Source organism: Dermacentor variabilis, chromosome 10, assembly GCF_050947875.1.
Source record: "Dermacentor variabilis isolate Ectoservices chromosome 10, ASM5094787v1, whole genome shotgun sequence".
Taxonomy (NCBI): Eukaryota; Metazoa; Arthropoda; class Arachnida; order Ixodida; family Ixodidae; genus Dermacentor; species Dermacentor variabilis.
This window is the reverse complement of record NC_134577.1, coordinates 124090411-124107689: the sequence shown is the minus strand read 5'-3', so window position 1 is coordinate 124107689 and position 17279 is coordinate 124090411. Positions and strand designations below refer to the sequence as shown.

Below are 17279 nucleotides of genomic sequence, written 5' to 3'. Positions count from 1 at the left end.
GAGATGCGTGGCAGGTGAAACAACGAACGATTTCATTCAAGGGCAACATTTCCTTCTCGAGGCCTAGGGAATCTGGCAATGTGGTCGAGCGTGCTTCGTCCTCGATGACGGCAAAACACAGAACACCGGAGCACCGGACAGAAGGTCCTCCAGCAATGTACCCCATGCCGTGATCCACCAAATCATGATGATCCTTTTAATGCGACGCATCTCGCTTCAACGTGGCAGCCAGCACCCACAGAGGGAAGTATTCCGAAAGTGCAAGCTGTGCATTGGTCAGGATGCGGTCCCACTTACCCAACGAAGCCAACCGCAGAATGGCTTCCGGCATCAGAAACTGTGCCACACTATCCCGTGAGCACTACAGAAGGAGAACCACTGGTGCTGTACCCCCCTAGCCATCGTATTCAGCTGCACCCAGCCAGAAGGCCACCGGCCAGATATAGAGACGAGCAGGGAATGTGTACGGATCTTTTTTTTTCGCGTACTCTGACGCTGTATACTGATGCATATACTGATGTACACTGATGCTGTATACTTTTTGCGCACTCTAATATTGTATTTCTTTATGTGTATATGAATTTCGGTCTGTATTTCTTGATGTTTTTATCAGCTATGAACGAAGCGTGATTAACCTACAAACGTAACAACACATTCACTAAAAAAGGAGGGAAAATATGTTCTAACCTGTCCATTGTTTACCTGGTTTCGGTTTCAGTGTTTAGGTGGGCAACACCGTGTCCCTGTGCTTGTATATATTGGTGAAATGTCCATTAAAGTTGACCAGTATTCAACACGCAGCCGGTGTGCCAGTCACGTCACTCCTCCGCAACAAATGGAGGGTCCTAATTGCACAAGAAGCACCTCAGCGGTGCAGTGCATACAACAAGGTGCAAGAGAACAACGTGTGTGCCCGATTACATTTGCGAGCATTGTTATCTTCCAGCTCGGTTGCCTGGCGTCATCGGGAATAACCGTTCCTTGGAAATTATTTCTTGTGAAAAGTATTGGACATCTTTTTTTGTAATTTGTAACAGACGGGACAGCGCAAACATGCTCGTTAGAATGAAAAATACTGATATTTTAGGAAGAGGGTGTTGCGGCATATAGTTTGGCCATCTGAGGTTAAGTTCAGCAGAATATACAGGGAGATGCGGCAATACTGACGCACTTACAGTCACGTTAAATATGAGCGCTGGTACTGTTACCGTGGTATAAGCGGCCCTAAGGCAACACGGCTACACTGGGAAAGAAAATTCTTGTTTACTAAATACCAGTAATCAGAACATTGTTTAGCTCTCTAATTTGTCTCTGATTTGCCGCGTACACCACCTTTCGGCTAATGTTTATGGTGACTGTATTACATTTTCTTTAATCTTTTCCCGCTAACCGCTCTTGAGCGTCTAGACACTGTTACGAAACTATCGCTTGGCACAAGACGCACCTACATGTATCTGTAATTTGCAGGCTGTTGTCGCCGACGCAGTGGCGAAAGATTGTTATCTAATGATTTAGCGCAAGTGAAGCGAACACAGGCATGCATTCTCGATCTCACGTGAGCGCCACCAAATGCGCCGCAATTTACGATAATTCAAGTCTGATTAGCCGGCGCCTTGATGCATACAGGTCATATTCCGGTGATGAATGACTTTGCGCGCAGATATCATTGTGCATTGAGCGTTACTTCTTTTTCGGCGGAGAAGCTGGCCTAACAATGAGTTAGATTAGACATGATCACACTTTTGGAGCTGCCTTGTTCTACACGATCACTACAACTTGATAGAACCGCGGGTGAAATTTTCATAGAGTGAATAGTAAGTAAGGAATGGTCTAGGACATTTGCTGCGATTGCATTTCCCCTTTTAACGAAATAATTTATTATTCACCATTTCACAACTAAGATTATTTCTCAAAGAGATTGTAAAAGTTAGCCACTTGGACACAACAAAAGATCTAAAAGTCAAATGCTAAATAATCAGATTTCACATGATGGTAGAAAAAGAAATTCGGCAAGTATACGCTTAGGATATTTAAAAACCAAAGCACTTCAACATGGTTCATTTGCGTTCCTCCGTTGCACTTACCATACCGTAGCGCTGAGGTGCTTTTGTATAATCTACGACTCCCTATTGTAAAGTCAGCAGTGTACGGTTGGGCACATGCGTTTCAGTGCACAAACTTGATTTGTTTCCCGAAAACATGCCCAAGCCCTCGCACCTGCTTTATCAGAAGCGTACTGAGCCAATTATACTGCGGTATTTTTTAAAACTGCACCAGAAAAGAATAATGTAAATCTTGGTGACATTATTATTATTATTCCAGTTTCCGATTGGTCAGCTCTAGGCAGGAGGTCAGTTGAGCAGCCTTGTGCATAATTTCCAGGCTAGCTTCTTTTCTTTAAGTTTGGGGTTTTACGCGGCAAAACCGCGATATGATTATGATGAACGCTGTAGTAGGAGACTGCATCTTAATTTTGAAAACCAGGGGCGCTTTACCACACACCTAATGCACGGTACGCGGGTGTTTTGCATTTTGCCCCCATCTAACTGTGCTGCTGTGGCCCAGATTTCATCTCTCGACTTCTAGTTTATCAGCATAACGCCAAAGCCACTACGCCACCGCAATGGGTAAAAAGCCAGCTTTATTAACTGCATAGTAATTGCACTTAGGTGGATAAAGCAAATTAGTGTGGAGCCCGTCCTCAACATAATCTAGCCCAGTGGAGAAAGTTTTATTCAACACGCTACTGCAAGACTTACGCGAACAAATGTTGGGCATTTAAAGGCTCTCTGAAAGCGTTAACTGACGCGGAAAAAAAACGTCTATAACGTCGAGCTTATTACTCCTACCTTTTTGTGATGTTGCCACTATCACTAAAGGCATGGCCCAAGAGCAGGTTTCAATCCCATTGTTATTTCGAAGGCAAGCAGTTGAACGTTTCAGTGCCGATATAGCAGCGAACGCATGCCATCTAAAGCCTACTGCACAGCAAAATTGATGCACGACTGAATGATGCAGGTTTATCGTGTTACCTGCATCCTGTTATCGTGTTACCTGCATCCTACCTGTTACCTGCGCCGCAACTGCAGGAAGACCACTAAGGTGAAACGCTATAGGGAGCTCCTCACAGGTGGTGCCATCGTCACGAAATGCAGGGTTACAGGCATTCCTTTGACGCTACAGGCACTCCTTTTTTTCGCGTACGTTTCGCTTTCAGAAAGATAGAGCTACAAATGCAGTGTCATTTATTCTTGTCTCGTGGATTTACATACGGGTGTAATTAAACTGTACCCCCCCCCATGTATGTGCGAGAGTAGGCGTAAACAAAGAAACGCTCACAGACCCACATACACGCACACACACAGCCCGCACAGAAACACATACGCACACAGACACATGTTCACACGCATGCAATCTCAAACACGCACATTCACATGGATCGAAACATGCACGCACTGAAGCGCCCACACAGCTGGCGCATGCACAAGAATGTACCCACTCAAATGCACACACACACACACGCAAACACACGGGCGCAAGCTCACACACACGCTCTCGCGCCAACGCAAATGCATATCGGGAGGCACGCGCACTAAAACGCGCGTGCACACACTCGCAAGATGTGCCCGCTCTCTCCTATAGAGTTTCATAAAAATACTAGAGGGAACTGCGGCGCTAGTGTCTAGGCGACCAGCAAGCAGGGCGGTTTAACCAGCCTGGGAATGATGGGCAGTACGTGGATCTACCTAAACTTCATCCTTCTGCCTTAAAACGAAATGATGATTTTTCAAATTGATCATTTTAAGAAAGCGCTTCGTCATAAACAATTAAATGGACATTATTAATGTCCTCCGACTCCAGGATTCAAGCACGGGACCTCCAGCATTGAAGCCCGATACTGAAACCATTACGCCACGAACGCATGCAGAAGCGGAACCACTGCAACTTGCAGCCGTTATGCATGTTTTATAGCTTTATTACCTTCTGCATTTACAAAATTATAGATTCCGATGAAATTTCGGCCTAGGCAAGGCGTAATAAACGAAGCTACGAGAAAGTCTCAAGTTACATGTACGAAGATCAGACAAATCCATGTACCTTTGTTGGGGGTCAAACGCTCTACCTTTGTTGGGAGTCGAGTCCACAAACTTTGGGGTTAATTAAGGACAAGGCAAATTGACTGAAACAGCACAGGCATCGCACGGAGTTCGCAGTGCTGTCACATTCATCGACGTAGGGATAACTAAGTGCCACTTCAATTTTTCCCCCAATATTCCTCTCCAAATGGAACCACCGACCACAGCATCAAAACTTGTCATCGATACAAAGTTTTCTTCTTTGCGTGCACAATGGGTTATTTCGTACGCGGCACCCGAGCACAAGAACACAGCGATGAATGTAGTATGCAGGAAATGACCCTCCTATCTATGCCCCTACCACAAATACTATGCACTGTAAACGAAAATAAACCCACCTGGGAGTTTTTAACAGGTGATGTGCCCTAAAACCTCCCCTCCTCGAATATTTACTCCGATGCATGGGAGCAAAACGGCGCCATTCCCTCGTTTCACTCCGCTGGCTAGCTGCGGGAATATTAAAGCGACATGACCCGATTTTACTCCGCTTCAAATGGTTGTTCTCCTGAGGGAGTTTTAAAAAGCTCCCCTCCGCCGGAACAGGTTGGTCACGTGGCGCTTCCCATGAAGCTGTGCGCCTCGCCATTTGGCGGTGGAGCCGGCAGTTCTCATGGCTGACGGTTTGTTTACATCTGTGTAGTGTCGTTCCGTGACAGCGTTTCGTCAATTTGTTTGCCGTATTTCCTTCCAGAAATTATTATAGGCATACCGAAGCTCACTGTATCTCAGCTTCAAGTGGGTTAGCTCTGATCACTTTGCTGACAACGCTGAATGCAAGAGCAACGTTTTCAAGTGCGGAAAAAGGCTTACGTATACCTCGAAGCTGCTCACTGGCTCGTGATGTCGGCTCAGGTTCTGACTGTGTTTTCGCGCTGCGTGACCCTGGCTTGTGTTCTTCAGTACGTGAAATGCGACTTTTATGTCCTTTTGGGTACATGCTGACAATGCCCGGTGTAATGTCTGAAAGGACCGCGTAGCAATGGAGACAGCAGCCACTGTTCGAGCGACGACGTCCGTGCTAGTCGCCCATGAATGGCGTACCCCAAGTTCGTTGCGGTGCTGTGTTGCCAGTGAGAAAGACCGGAGTGCAAGCAACTGTTCTTATGTATCTGTGAACGGATATCCTCACCCGAAGAAAAACGGTAGGACATAAGTATGCGTACTGTAAATAAAGCTTCTTATTGAGCGATGTGAATCGAATTGTTATCGCGCATATAGGTTTTGGTCACGTCGTTGCTTCCAATATTGCATTACCATTACGCTCTTTCCGAGACACTGGTTTAGACGCTTGCCTGCTGACTCCGAGTTTAAGGATTCACTGGACAGATCAGCGATGTAGCTGCTTTTCACAACGGAGAGAGATCGCTTGGACGCAGAGCAAGTAGTGCGGTGTATAAAATGTATGACTGCGCATTTTTCGGTGATACGTCGGCTACTGCGGCTCATGCTCACGCGTAATAATTTCTTGCTATGGTACCACTATATTGCAAAATTTTAATTTTGCTATGAAGCACACGCACTTACATTTTTCTTGCTTACTGTAACTAACGCACTACTTTTTGGCCGCGAACGCCAGCAGTGTGCGACGTCGCTTCAGCACTCACAGAATGGCATGCCAATTTTGAAAAATTACGCCATTGACATTTTTCTCTCACTATTCTGAATCAACAGTTTTGTGTTGATTAAGGTATTCTGTTAATTTCAGAGAGGCAGATCTCGTATGAACGAGCATCTGAGTCGTAATTCTGAAAACAGCACAGCTGTTCCGTAGGCGGTTTCCAGGCACACAGTATCGTGGTTATATTTACTGGCAGCGTTGCTTCCTGATTATCGCGCGTACGTGGGCTGTATTTCAAATTTCTGCATTGGGCGTTTCTGAAATGTTTATGTATGTCATGATATATGTGCTTTCAATGATTTGTTTTGTCGAATTTGATGCGGTCTCGTTTGCATATTTCCAAATTTGACCAGCAGCCTCTGCATGTAAAGATGTTCGCGCAAACTCACGCGATGCCTCTTTTTATACTCCCGTTGCACCTCGAAAAAACTACGTTCATTGCAAAGCAAAAAATAAGAAAAAAGGCAGAAAAAAGCTCCCATAATTCCACGCAAGAATTTCGCTCGCACGTAGTAAAAATTATACTCCGATCATACAGAGCATAATAAACTCCGAACCCGGGGGTCACTAGAGGAGAAGCATTATACTCCCAGCTGGGAGTTATTTCCGTTTACAGTGTAGCCACTCAGGAAATGGCACGGAACTCGGTGATTGACGAACGTTCAATCGAACTTGTTAGTGCCGTAACAGGCAGCGAAACGACGCCACTGTTCTATCATTCACCGTGACAACGAGTTTCCCCCGAAGTCTGGCTCGAAGCAAGCCATGGCGCTGTCGTACCTCTCCTTGGCTTGGCCGGAAATAAGCCAATCAGCGTGGAATACGTGCTGGGCCACCTGTACAAACAACGTAATCGCAAACGTCTAAACCCGCAATATAGGGCGCTGATTTGTAAATCATATATAGTAACGAGGTATCATGGTGAGCAAATGCGCATCACTTTCTCATTTGTGAAAACAGCCCACTTGAATGTAGAGCTCTAAATAATCAACAGGCAGACCCTATTGCGTGGGTGACAGTCCCGCTATTGTATCATCACCCGTATACCACGGGCGCTACAGCCATACAATAAAATCAGCCGTCACAAAAACCAGACACGCTAGCACACACCGACAATACAATTTTTTTTACATGGTTCACGACTACCAACAAGCAGCCTAGTTCCAGTGGCCTAGAGCCTACCCTTGTTGATCGGCGAAGATACCCCAGGCAGATGCAGCGCTACGAAACAAAAAGGCAAGGGTCTACCAAGTATCGACGCTAAAGGAGAGAAAGCCGACGTACATGGTAGTTAAAATAAGTCGACGATTAAATGTCGATTATATTCCTCTATTCTGTATCTTTCTGTCTCTTTTTCATCTCAATTATTCACTAATTTGGTATCTTATTCGTGTCGTAATTCACGTGAAAGTACGTTGACCTTGCCTTCTTGAGAATTCACATTTGGAAAACCTGTTCAATGCGAAGGACTCTGTCAACTTCGGGCAATAAGAGTGAGTCTGTCCGTCCGTCCGTCCGTCCGTCCGTCCGTCCGTCCGTCCGTCCGTCCGTCCGTCCGTCCGTCCGTCCGTCCGTCCGTCCGTCCGTCTGTCTGTCTGTCTGTCTGTCTGTCTGTCTGTCTGTCTGTCTGTCTGTCTGTCTGTCTGTCTGTCTGTCTGTCTGTCTGTCTGTCTGTCTGTCTGTCTGTCTGTCTGTCTGTCTGTCTGTCTGTCTGTCTGTCTGTCTGTCTGTCTGTCTGTCTGTCTGTCTGTTACAATTTGTAACTCCGGCTTGGCAATTGAAATTTCCGTTCAAATATCATGATGTCATAAAGCAGAGCGCGCAGACCTGCTATATAGGAGGCGCTGGTTAAGAGCTGTAGGTAAGACTCTCGACCTTTGAGCATGGGGTCATAAGCTCGGAACTCACTAGCGACAACGTTTATCGTTTCGAATTTACTCTGTGCTTTATACATTCATTTCTTTATAGCCATTACCGGGGCGAAGATAGAACGCAGGTGAGAGCTTGCGCGGAAAGGATCGCGCCGATAACACAGGCCTCCGAGAGCAAGGGTGACGTGCCGTCCCGGCGACGCCCTCTCCTCTCACACAACACGTATCGCGAGCGCGCGGCAGCAGTTCCTGTTCGCTCGCTCTGCTCCGTCGAGGCGCGCACGCGGCGTGCCGTCGCAACCAATGGGAAATTAGGTACCGTTTCGCTTCTACAGACTTTGCCTTTTTCACTCGATGAGCCCGTTCATGCTTTTGCCTAAATAAATAATCGGGCAGTGACAGCACCGAGAAACGTTTCTTATTATACATGACAAGCCGCTTATTCAAAGTCATTGGCCAGCAAAGAACAAAGCGCTAAAAGCGCTGCTCCTGATTTAATCAGAAGGGGAATCTTTTACAGCTTGGAATACATTTCTCGGCCACTTCTAGTGCAAGCACCATATACACTGCTCGCATCCTTTGGGTGATGCGCAATGAGCTCTAAAAGCGCTTGCATATACTGCTCATTTCGTGTCTCCTGGTCTGACTCCTTTCTTTATTGGTATCTTCCTACTTTTCTTGTGTAGAATAAAGGTGGCTGTGCAATCTCTGTAGATATTTTCCAAGGTATTTACGTAAGCGGTATGTACTCCTTGATTACGCAATGCCTCTACGACCACTGGTATCTCTACTTAATCAAATGCTTTTTGGCAATCTATGAAAGCCATATAGAGAGGCTTATTGTACTCTGCGGATTTCTCGATAACCTGATTATTGACATGAATGTGATTCATTGGAGAGAATGTCTTCCTGAAGCCCGCCTGTTCCCTTGGTTGACTAAGTGCAGTGTTGCCTTTATCCTATTGGATATTATTTTGGTAAATATTTTATATATGCTGGGAGTAAGCCAATAGGCCTGTAATTTTTCAATTCTTTAACGTCTCCCTTTTTGTGGATTAGTGTAGCGTTTTCATTCTTCCAGTTTTCTGGGACCCTTGCAGTCAATAGACATTTCGTATAGAGAGCCGCCAGTTTTTTAAGCAATAGGTTTCCTTCCTCTTTGAATAAATTGACTGTTATTCCATCTCCTACTGCCTCTTCCCCCCGTTTCATGTCTTGGAAGGCCCTACTGACCTCATCTCTATTTAAAGGAGGAGTTTCTATATCCTGTTCATTATCGTTTCGAATGGTGTATCCGATAAGTCAACTGTAGCATGACTGCGCACTCTAAATGCGCAGTTACTCTCGGCGCACGGTCCCGCGCCTATGTAATGAAATCTTGAATAAAGCAATCGTTCTTGTTGCTCTGGCCACCATGCTGTTGCGTCGACTGCGGTAGTTACATGGTGTCAGAAGTGGCCGCCGCGGACCGAAGCATAGTAGTAACGGCGCGGAATGGACCTGCTGAAGATACCGGAGCCCTTGCGTCTATCGCGCAACCTATCGGCAAATTGGCAGCTCTTCAAGCAAAGGTTCGAGCTGTATCTGCAAGCAACGGCAGTAGAGAAGGCCCCGGAATATGATGCTTCAAAAGCTGCACTCTTGCTGAGCTTCGCAGGAGAAGCGCTCGACATATTCAACAATTTCCAGCACGGCCCCGGTGAAAGCAAGAAAAGCTACGGAACTGTGGTGCAGAAGTTCGGCGCTTATTTCTCCGAGGTGAGCAATGAAATTCATGAAAGATATGTATTTCGTACAAGGAGCCAGATGCAGAACGAACCTTCTGACAAATTTGTGCGCAACTTAAAAAAACAGGCAACCCGATGCAATTTTGGGGATCAGCACGATTCACTGATTAGAGACCAAATTGTGTTTGGTACGAACAGCACAAAGCTTCGTGAAAGAATGATCGCCGAGAAAGACCTAACAATACTAAAAGCTGAAGAATTGTGCAAGGCTGCAAAATCGGCGGCACTAAAGAACCAAGTTTAGTATAAGTCGGAATACTGCTGACAGTATTTTAAGTCGCAAGTGTCAACGAAAAAACAGCAGCAATGCGATAAAAAGCAGTGTCGCGATAATCAAGAGTACTGTTGCAGGAAATGCAGCCGCAAACAAAGGCCTAAACAGTGTCCAGCGGTCGGTAAGATATGTCATTCTTGCCACAAGTTCAACCACTTTGCAAGTTGCTGCCAGAAGTCGACCGCCGTCGGGGAAGTCGGTAAAGTCGACGAGAATGACATCGAGATTCTTGAGATAAGCTCTGGAAATAGTCACAGGAAGGACTGGACAGTTAAAGCACGTGTAAGTGGCCGAGAAGTCACGTACAAAGTGGACACAGGTTCGCAGGCAAGCGTGCTATCGTTTTCAATAAACCGTAAGCTTTGAACCAAAGAATCATTGCAACCTACCAGCTCAGTGCTGCGAGCATATAACGGGAGTGTAAGTTCAAGCTTCGGAACAACGTCACAGAAAGTGTCCGTTGGAGCCACCGAGATTAGCACCAAATTTTTCGGCGTAAATAATGGGCGTCAAGCCATCCTAGGACTCGATGCCAGTGAGGAGCTCTGGTTGGTTCAACGCTCGGGGGACAGTGTGAATGCCTTCCCTGAGTATGAACTTTTGAAAGATTTTAGGCACGTCTTCCAAGGGTTGGGCTACTTGAAGACTTCGTTAAGCACGGACCTGGAACCAGGTGCGGTTCTAGTCGTTCAGCCGGCCGGCCCGTAGGGTTCCACTTGCACTACAGGAACCTCTGGAGAAAGAACTCCAGCGAATTACACGTGCGGGAATCATCGTCAAAGAAAGGCAGCCCTCTGGTCTTAGTAAAGAGAAAAGACGGCGCTCTAAGGGTTTGCATGGACCCCAGAAGAGTAAACATGTACGTCAAGAGGCAACACTTTCCTTTACCGAGGCGTGAGGACTTAGAAGTACAACTAACAGGAGCTACCTATTTTAGCTGTCTGGATGCAAACGCCGGATTCCATGAGGTGCCCCTGGACGAGAAATCGTCCACGTTCTATACGTTCACGTCACTTTTCGGCATATACCGCTTCTTAAGGCTACCATTTGGTACCTCGTCCACACCTGAGGTGTTTCAGCAGGCGCTTTGCCAGATATTTGACGCTCTACCTGGCGTGTTTATCTATATAGACGATTGTAGCAAGCATGTGACGCCCCCTCGGGCATAATCTTGGTTCGCCCACCGGCTCGGTGGCCTGCTAAGCTCAGCAGGGAACAATGGTCCCCGCATCGCAATAAACACCGACGAGCACAGCTGCTCGGTGGTCAGTCATCGTTCAGCACCACCACGCTGCGGAGCGTCCGTCTAACGGAGGGTGCCTCGAGCCCTCCCTTGTTCAAAAACCCGGGTGGATCGTGACACTGGCGACAAATACCCACGGATCATCCCACGCCGCCGCGAGCGGCGATACACCGCTCCCCGTTGCTGCCGCCATGCCGCTGGACGGAAGGTTCGAGCCGTTCGAGGGAGATGGGTCTGACTGGCAGATTTACGAGGAGCAAGTCCACGTGTTCTTCCGGGCAAACGACACACCCGAGGCCAAACAGTGGGACATTTCCATGGCCAGCTGCGGGAACCGCGTCTTCAGCCTCCTGCTCGACCTTCTTAAGCCAGCCACGCCGCACGTTAAGACGCTGGGTGAGCTGCTCGCCATACTGCGCTCGCATTTCAACCCAGCACTGTCCACACTAATGGAGCGTTTCCGCTTCAACAACCGGAGGCGCCGGGAAGAATAGACCCTCGGGCAGGTCGTTGCTGCTTTGCGAGGGTTAGCGAGTGCCTGGGTTTTCGGGGACCAGCTGCACTTGCTGCTCCGGGAGCGTTCCGTCTGCGGCATCAACAACCCCACCATGCAGACGCGACTCCTGGAGCTTCCCCACGCCTCGCTGGATGACGCCGTGAAGACAGCACTGGCAATGGAAGCTGTCGCCAAGGACGCCGGCGAGATTTCCCGTGCGACTGCCTCCCAGGAGAATGTCACAATATCGACAACTTTGTGACTCTTTCAGTACACGCGCTTAACGTTTGGCGTGGCCTCGGCCCCAGCCATATTCCAGAGGGAGATGGATAACCTGTTCAGGAGCTAGAGGCACGTGGCGGTGTACTTGGACGACATCCTGGTTACTGGCAGCGATGACTGGGACCACCTGCAGAACCTGCACAACGCCCTGGCAGGACTGCAGGACGCCGGCCTCAAGCTCAAGCTGGGAAAGTGCGTTTTCCTAGCCCCCAGTGCTGAGTACTTGGGACATGTCATTTCCCAGGCAGGCCTAGCCCCGGCTCCCCGCAAAGTTGATGCTGTGCTCAGGGCACCTAAGCCCCAGAACAAGAAGGAGCTTCACAGCTACCTCCGCCTCATCAACTTGTAAAGGAGTTTTCTGCCGAACACGTCGGAGCATCTACAGCCATCCATCTTCTGCTCCGAAATGATCAGCAATGTGTCTGGAAGAAGGAGCAGGACCGGGCCTTCAAGCGCAGCAAGGAGATAATCACCAAGGCTCCAGTGCTGGTGCACTTCGATACTGCTAAGCCTGCCGTCCTTACCGTAGATGGGTCGCCGTATGGTGTGGCAGCCATCCTGGCACACCGAGACAAAGATGGCCAGGAACGTCCTGTGTCGTGTGATTCTCGACGGCTTCATGCTGCAGTGCGACGTTACAGCCAGCTGGACAAGGAAGGTTTGGCCCTCATGTTCGGTGTCGAAATCTTCCACCATTATCTGTGGGCCCTGAAGTTCGAGGCAGTCACAGACCACAAGCTGCTGTTGGGGCTGCTGGGGCCTGACAAGGCAGTTCCTGTGCAGGCATCACCTCGAGTGGTACGCTGGGCCTTGAGGCTGGCAGCTTACAGTTCATTAAAACTTCTTTCTGGTCGAGTTGATGCATACTTAACATAAAAATTGTAAGAGCGCAAACACATGAAACCACAAAGTACCAAGGACGAGACACAAGCGCTGTGTCTCGTCTTTGGCACTTTGTGGCTTTATGTGTTTGCGCTGTTCCAATTTTTATGTCAAGCTTACAGTTACCAGCTGGTTTGCCGTCCGGGAAAGGACCTGGTACCTGCTGATGCCCTGAGCCGCCTGCCCCTGCCAGAGGTGCCTGATGCTGTTCCAGAAGCTGCTGAAGTTTTCATGCTGGAACACGCATACCCGGAGGTGCTCTCTGCTCTCCAGATCTGCGATATCTGAAGCGACCAATCGGTACTCAGTCGTCTCAGGTGGTCAAGGCGGCATCCCGTGGAGAAGAATTGGTGCAGCAGGCATATAGCCACAAGGCGGTTGAGCTGAGCTTGCAGCAGGGATGCCTACTGTGGGGTTTTACGGTGGTGATCTCCCAATGTCTCTGGTCCAGGATCCTACAGTTGATGCACGCGGGTTATCCTGGCGTAGAATAGACCAAGATGGTGGCCCGGTCCCCTGTTTGGTGGCCTGGCCTAGACCAGGACATCGCTCACTTGGTGCAGAGCTGCCAAATCTACCAGGAGCATCAGCGGGCCTCGCGTCAAGTGGAGATCACCCGCTGGACGTTCCCACAGAGACCCTGGTCCCACCTACATGTGGATTTTGGGCGACCCTTCAAGGGCCATTACTTCCTGGTGGTGGTGGACGCCTTTTCGAAGTGGGTGGAGGTTCTACCTGTCACCGCTCCATCAGCAGGCGTGACCGTTGCAGCGCTACGACAGGTCTTCGCCGTCCAGGGGTTGCCGGATGTCATCGCGTCCGACAATGGTCGTGCTTTCGCCAGCACAGAGAACCTGGCCTGGCTGACGAAGAACGGAATCCGCCGGATGATGGTTCCGCCGTACCACCCTGCTTCAAATGGTGCAGCCGAGCGGGTGGTGCAAACCATCAAAGACAAGCTCAAGAAGAGCCAAACTGGGGATTTCCGGACGCAGATTGCCCGGATACTGTTTCAGTACCGGACCACGCCCCACGATGTCACTGGCCGTGCCCCCTGTGAGCTCCTGCAGGGTCGGATGGTCAAGACACCCTTGGACGTCTTGCACCCGGACCTCCGATCCACGGTGCTCTTGAAGCAGCTGAAGCAGAAGCTGGCTGCTGACCAAGGAGGGTGCCATCTAGGGCCTTTGCCAGAATCGGGAGCTCAAGATTTCGCCAGGAACTTCCGTCCTGGCCCACCCTGGTCTGCTGGACAGGTAGTGTCTACTGTCAGCGCCTCATCGCTGTTCGTCCGCATGCCAGACGGGGCCATGTGGCACAGACACGCCGACCATGTCAGGCCTCGCCTCGGGACGTGGCCAGCACCCTCGACTGCCACTTCTGAGTTCCAGCCCGCAGGAGGACTAGCGGCAGCACGAGTCGCTCCCAGCAGAGCACCGCCAACCTCGGAGGCGACAACCGCAGCCAGTGGTGCGGCACCCGTTGGACCGGTGTCGAGCCCGGCACCACTCGTAAGGCCGACCACTACGGACCCTCCGGATGGAGCGAGGCTTGCTCAAGCAGCACCCGGAGTTGCCACACCCGACCCACCAACACCGGTGCCCAGGCGGAGTACTCGACGGTGGAGGCCACCGGACCGTTACTCGCGTGGATAGCAGGCACCGTCGACCCAACTAGGGTGGAGGCAGAGCCTCGTATTTTGAACATGGACGTTTGTTTCGTTTATTTAACAAACAAACTGGGGGTGAGGGGGTGTAGCACGCATGTGACGCCCCCTCGGGCATAATCTTGGTTCGCCCGGCAGGCTCGGTGGCCTGCTAAGTTCAGCAGGCATCATTGGTCACCGCATCGCAATAAACACCGACGAGCACAGCTGCTCGGCGGTCACTCATTTTTCAGCACCACCACGCTGCGGAGCGTCCGTCTAACGGAGGGTGCCTCGAGCCCTCCTTTGTTCACGAACCCGGGTGGATGGTGACAACGATATCCTGGTCTGGGGCTCAACGAAGGAAGAGCACGATAAGCGCCTGGTAGCTGTCTTGAAAGCTGCTGAAACAGCTCGGTTAACGTTTAATCCTCAGAAGTGCAAGTTCGGCGTAACAGAGCTCCGCTTTCTGGGTGATATCACAGGCGAGAAAGGCATATCTCCAAACCCAGGGCTCATAGAAAGTTTGGTTCAAATGCCGGTGCTAACTTGCAAGGCCGATATTCACCGTATGCTTGGTGTATTGAACTGCTGCGGGAAGTTCGTGCCCCAGCTATCTGAAAGAACGGTGCTATTAAGAACTCTTGTCAAAGCTGGCACGGAGTGGACGGAAAACGACACCAAAGAGTCGAAAAGCGCCACGCATATTTTGACCACCGCGCCCGTGTTAGCAATATTTGACCCGCGACGGGAATCGCAGAACCACGGTTTGGGTACGGGCTAGTTGGTATTCCAAGGTGGCGTCGGCGCCGCCCTTTTGCAGTGCCACAATAATGAGTAGCGACCCTTAGCTTACGCATCGCGAGTCCTGACTGAAGCAGAAAATCGTTATGATCAGATAGGAAAGGAGGCTCTAGCAATTTGCTTTGGATGTGAAAAATTTCATCACTTCGTCTATAGGCGGAAAGTGATGATCGAAACGGACCAAAAGACACTTTTGTCAGTTGCTCAAAAGGCAGTCGGTGACATGCCGCCTCGTGGCCAACGATTCTTTTTGAGATTGTTCAAGTATGATTATGTCTTGCAGTATATTCCTGGGAAACACCTTGTGCTTGCTGACATGCTGTCCCAGTCGACTGTTGACTGCGACGTCGTCCGTGGCTGGTGCCACGGACGGCGTCGAAGTGTACGCAGTCCAGCTACTAGGCAACAGAGTCACGGCGGCAACGAAGAAAGAACTGCATGAGGCCGCTGCTCATGACTGCTACCTGTAGTCTATAATGACTAGTTTGTCGTTGGGGCCACCGGTACAAGACGACCTCAACCCTTTTGAGCAAGAACTATCATTTGTCAACAGAATTCTTTTAAAGGCATCGAAAGTGGCCATTCCGAAAAGCATGCGTCAAACAATGCTGCAAAGAATTCATGCAAGCATTCGCCGCATGCAAAAATGCAAGGAGAGAGCCAGACGTCTCGTATTTTGGCAAGGGCTCAACGCTGCGATCACTTCTATGGAGCACATGTGTCCTACATGCCGCAAGTACGCTTACAAACAGCCGCGGGAACCGCTTCGAATGCCACCCGTGCCAGGTTGTGCATGGTATAGAGTTGAGGCTGACATTTTTTCGTTTGCGGGTGACTTGTACACAGTTGTTTTTGATGCCTTCTCAAACTTTCCAGAAGTCCAGAAACTGCCAGACACATCGGCGCGATCAACCATTGCAGCCCTCAGTGCTATATTTGCAAGATTTGGCGTGCCACTTGAAGTATGCACTGATAATAGTTCGCAATTTTCTAACTATGAATTTACTGTATATTCAAAGAAATTTGACTTCACAAACGTCACATCCAGCCCTCATTATCCGCAGTCTAACGGGCTTGCGGGAAAAGGTGTGCAGATTGTGAAGCGCATCTCGAAGAAAACTGCGGATTCGGGGGATGATTTCTGGTTGGGCCTGCTGGCTTACCGCACTACCCCGCTATAGGACGGGCGATCCCCTAGTGAACTCCTGCAAGGAAGGCGCCTTCGCGCCAACCTCCCGGACTTCAGTGCTGAGACTGCGACCGACGTCAATAAGCACAGTCAAAAACAAGCTGGAAGGCCTTTGCCTCCTCTCCAACAGGGTACCATCTTGAGGCTCAGAGATACTGCATGTTCCTGAAAAGTGATTGGCATTCCCCACCCAAGATCTTACCTGGTAAAAACGGAGGACGAGAAGCTCCTTAGGCGCCAACCGTCGTACCCTACTGCAAACTGGCGAACGGCTCTTGGAGGCAAGCGATGATTTCATCGATACCATCCCAGCGGATAACGACGTTGGTTACCATTCAACAGCGCCAGTTCCTACCTCTCAACCAGTAACGCGTCAACCACCGACAATAGGCAAACCTTCGAGCCCGGTTGTACCACCGCCAGCTTTGAGAAGGTCGACCCCAACCATGAAGCCACCGCAACGTCATCATTATGACCAACGTTTTAATAAATTGTCTGTATAATCCTTACTTATGGTGAGATAAACTTTCAACAACTTTTTAGGAAGGTGTGCAATTCATTTGTTACCGGAAAGGGATGTATCCGATCAGGCAACTGTAGCATGACTGCGCACCCTAAATGCGCAGATACTCTCGGCGCGCAGTCCTGCGCCTATATAATCAAATGCTTGGATAAAGCAATGGGCGCGTTAAGTTAGCGCGCTCCGAACTCCAAAAGAGCACGCTCGAGTGCGCTAGAGTGCGACGCCTTCGGAGCTTAACGGCCATTTTCGCCCACTGCTTTCAGGTGCACGGGTGCGCCGCCTGCGAATGTTATGTTGCTTCCGCATCCGGTATTGCACTGCGAGCGCTTTTCGAAAATGGCCCCGCCGACGGTACTCCTGCAGATACGATGAAAAGGTAGAAGAACTTGACGCGCGGCGACGGAGGCAGCAGCAGCGGCTTACGATGCGACGCAAGCTCAAAGTGCGCCAACACGTTCCCGATCTCGCCTGAGAGCAGCTTCAGACGCCCGGCTGCGCGACGGCGAGAGCAACGAGTGGGCAAAGAGAA

At 49.7% G+C, this 17279-nt stretch overlaps 1 protein-coding gene across 1 annotated transcript in view; it reads right to left on the bottom strand.

The window, feature by feature from the left end:
* Positions 1–17279, bottom strand: part of LOC142559407 (neprilysin-1-like) — an 80018-nt gene that overhangs the window by 14688 nt on the left and 48051 nt on the right. Inside the window, exon 6 of the mRNA XM_075671005.1 lies at positions 6478–6590. Within this exon, the coding sequence (XP_075527120.1) occupies positions 6478–6590 (113 nt within the window). The remainder of the gene's footprint in view (positions 1–6477; positions 6591–17279) is intronic.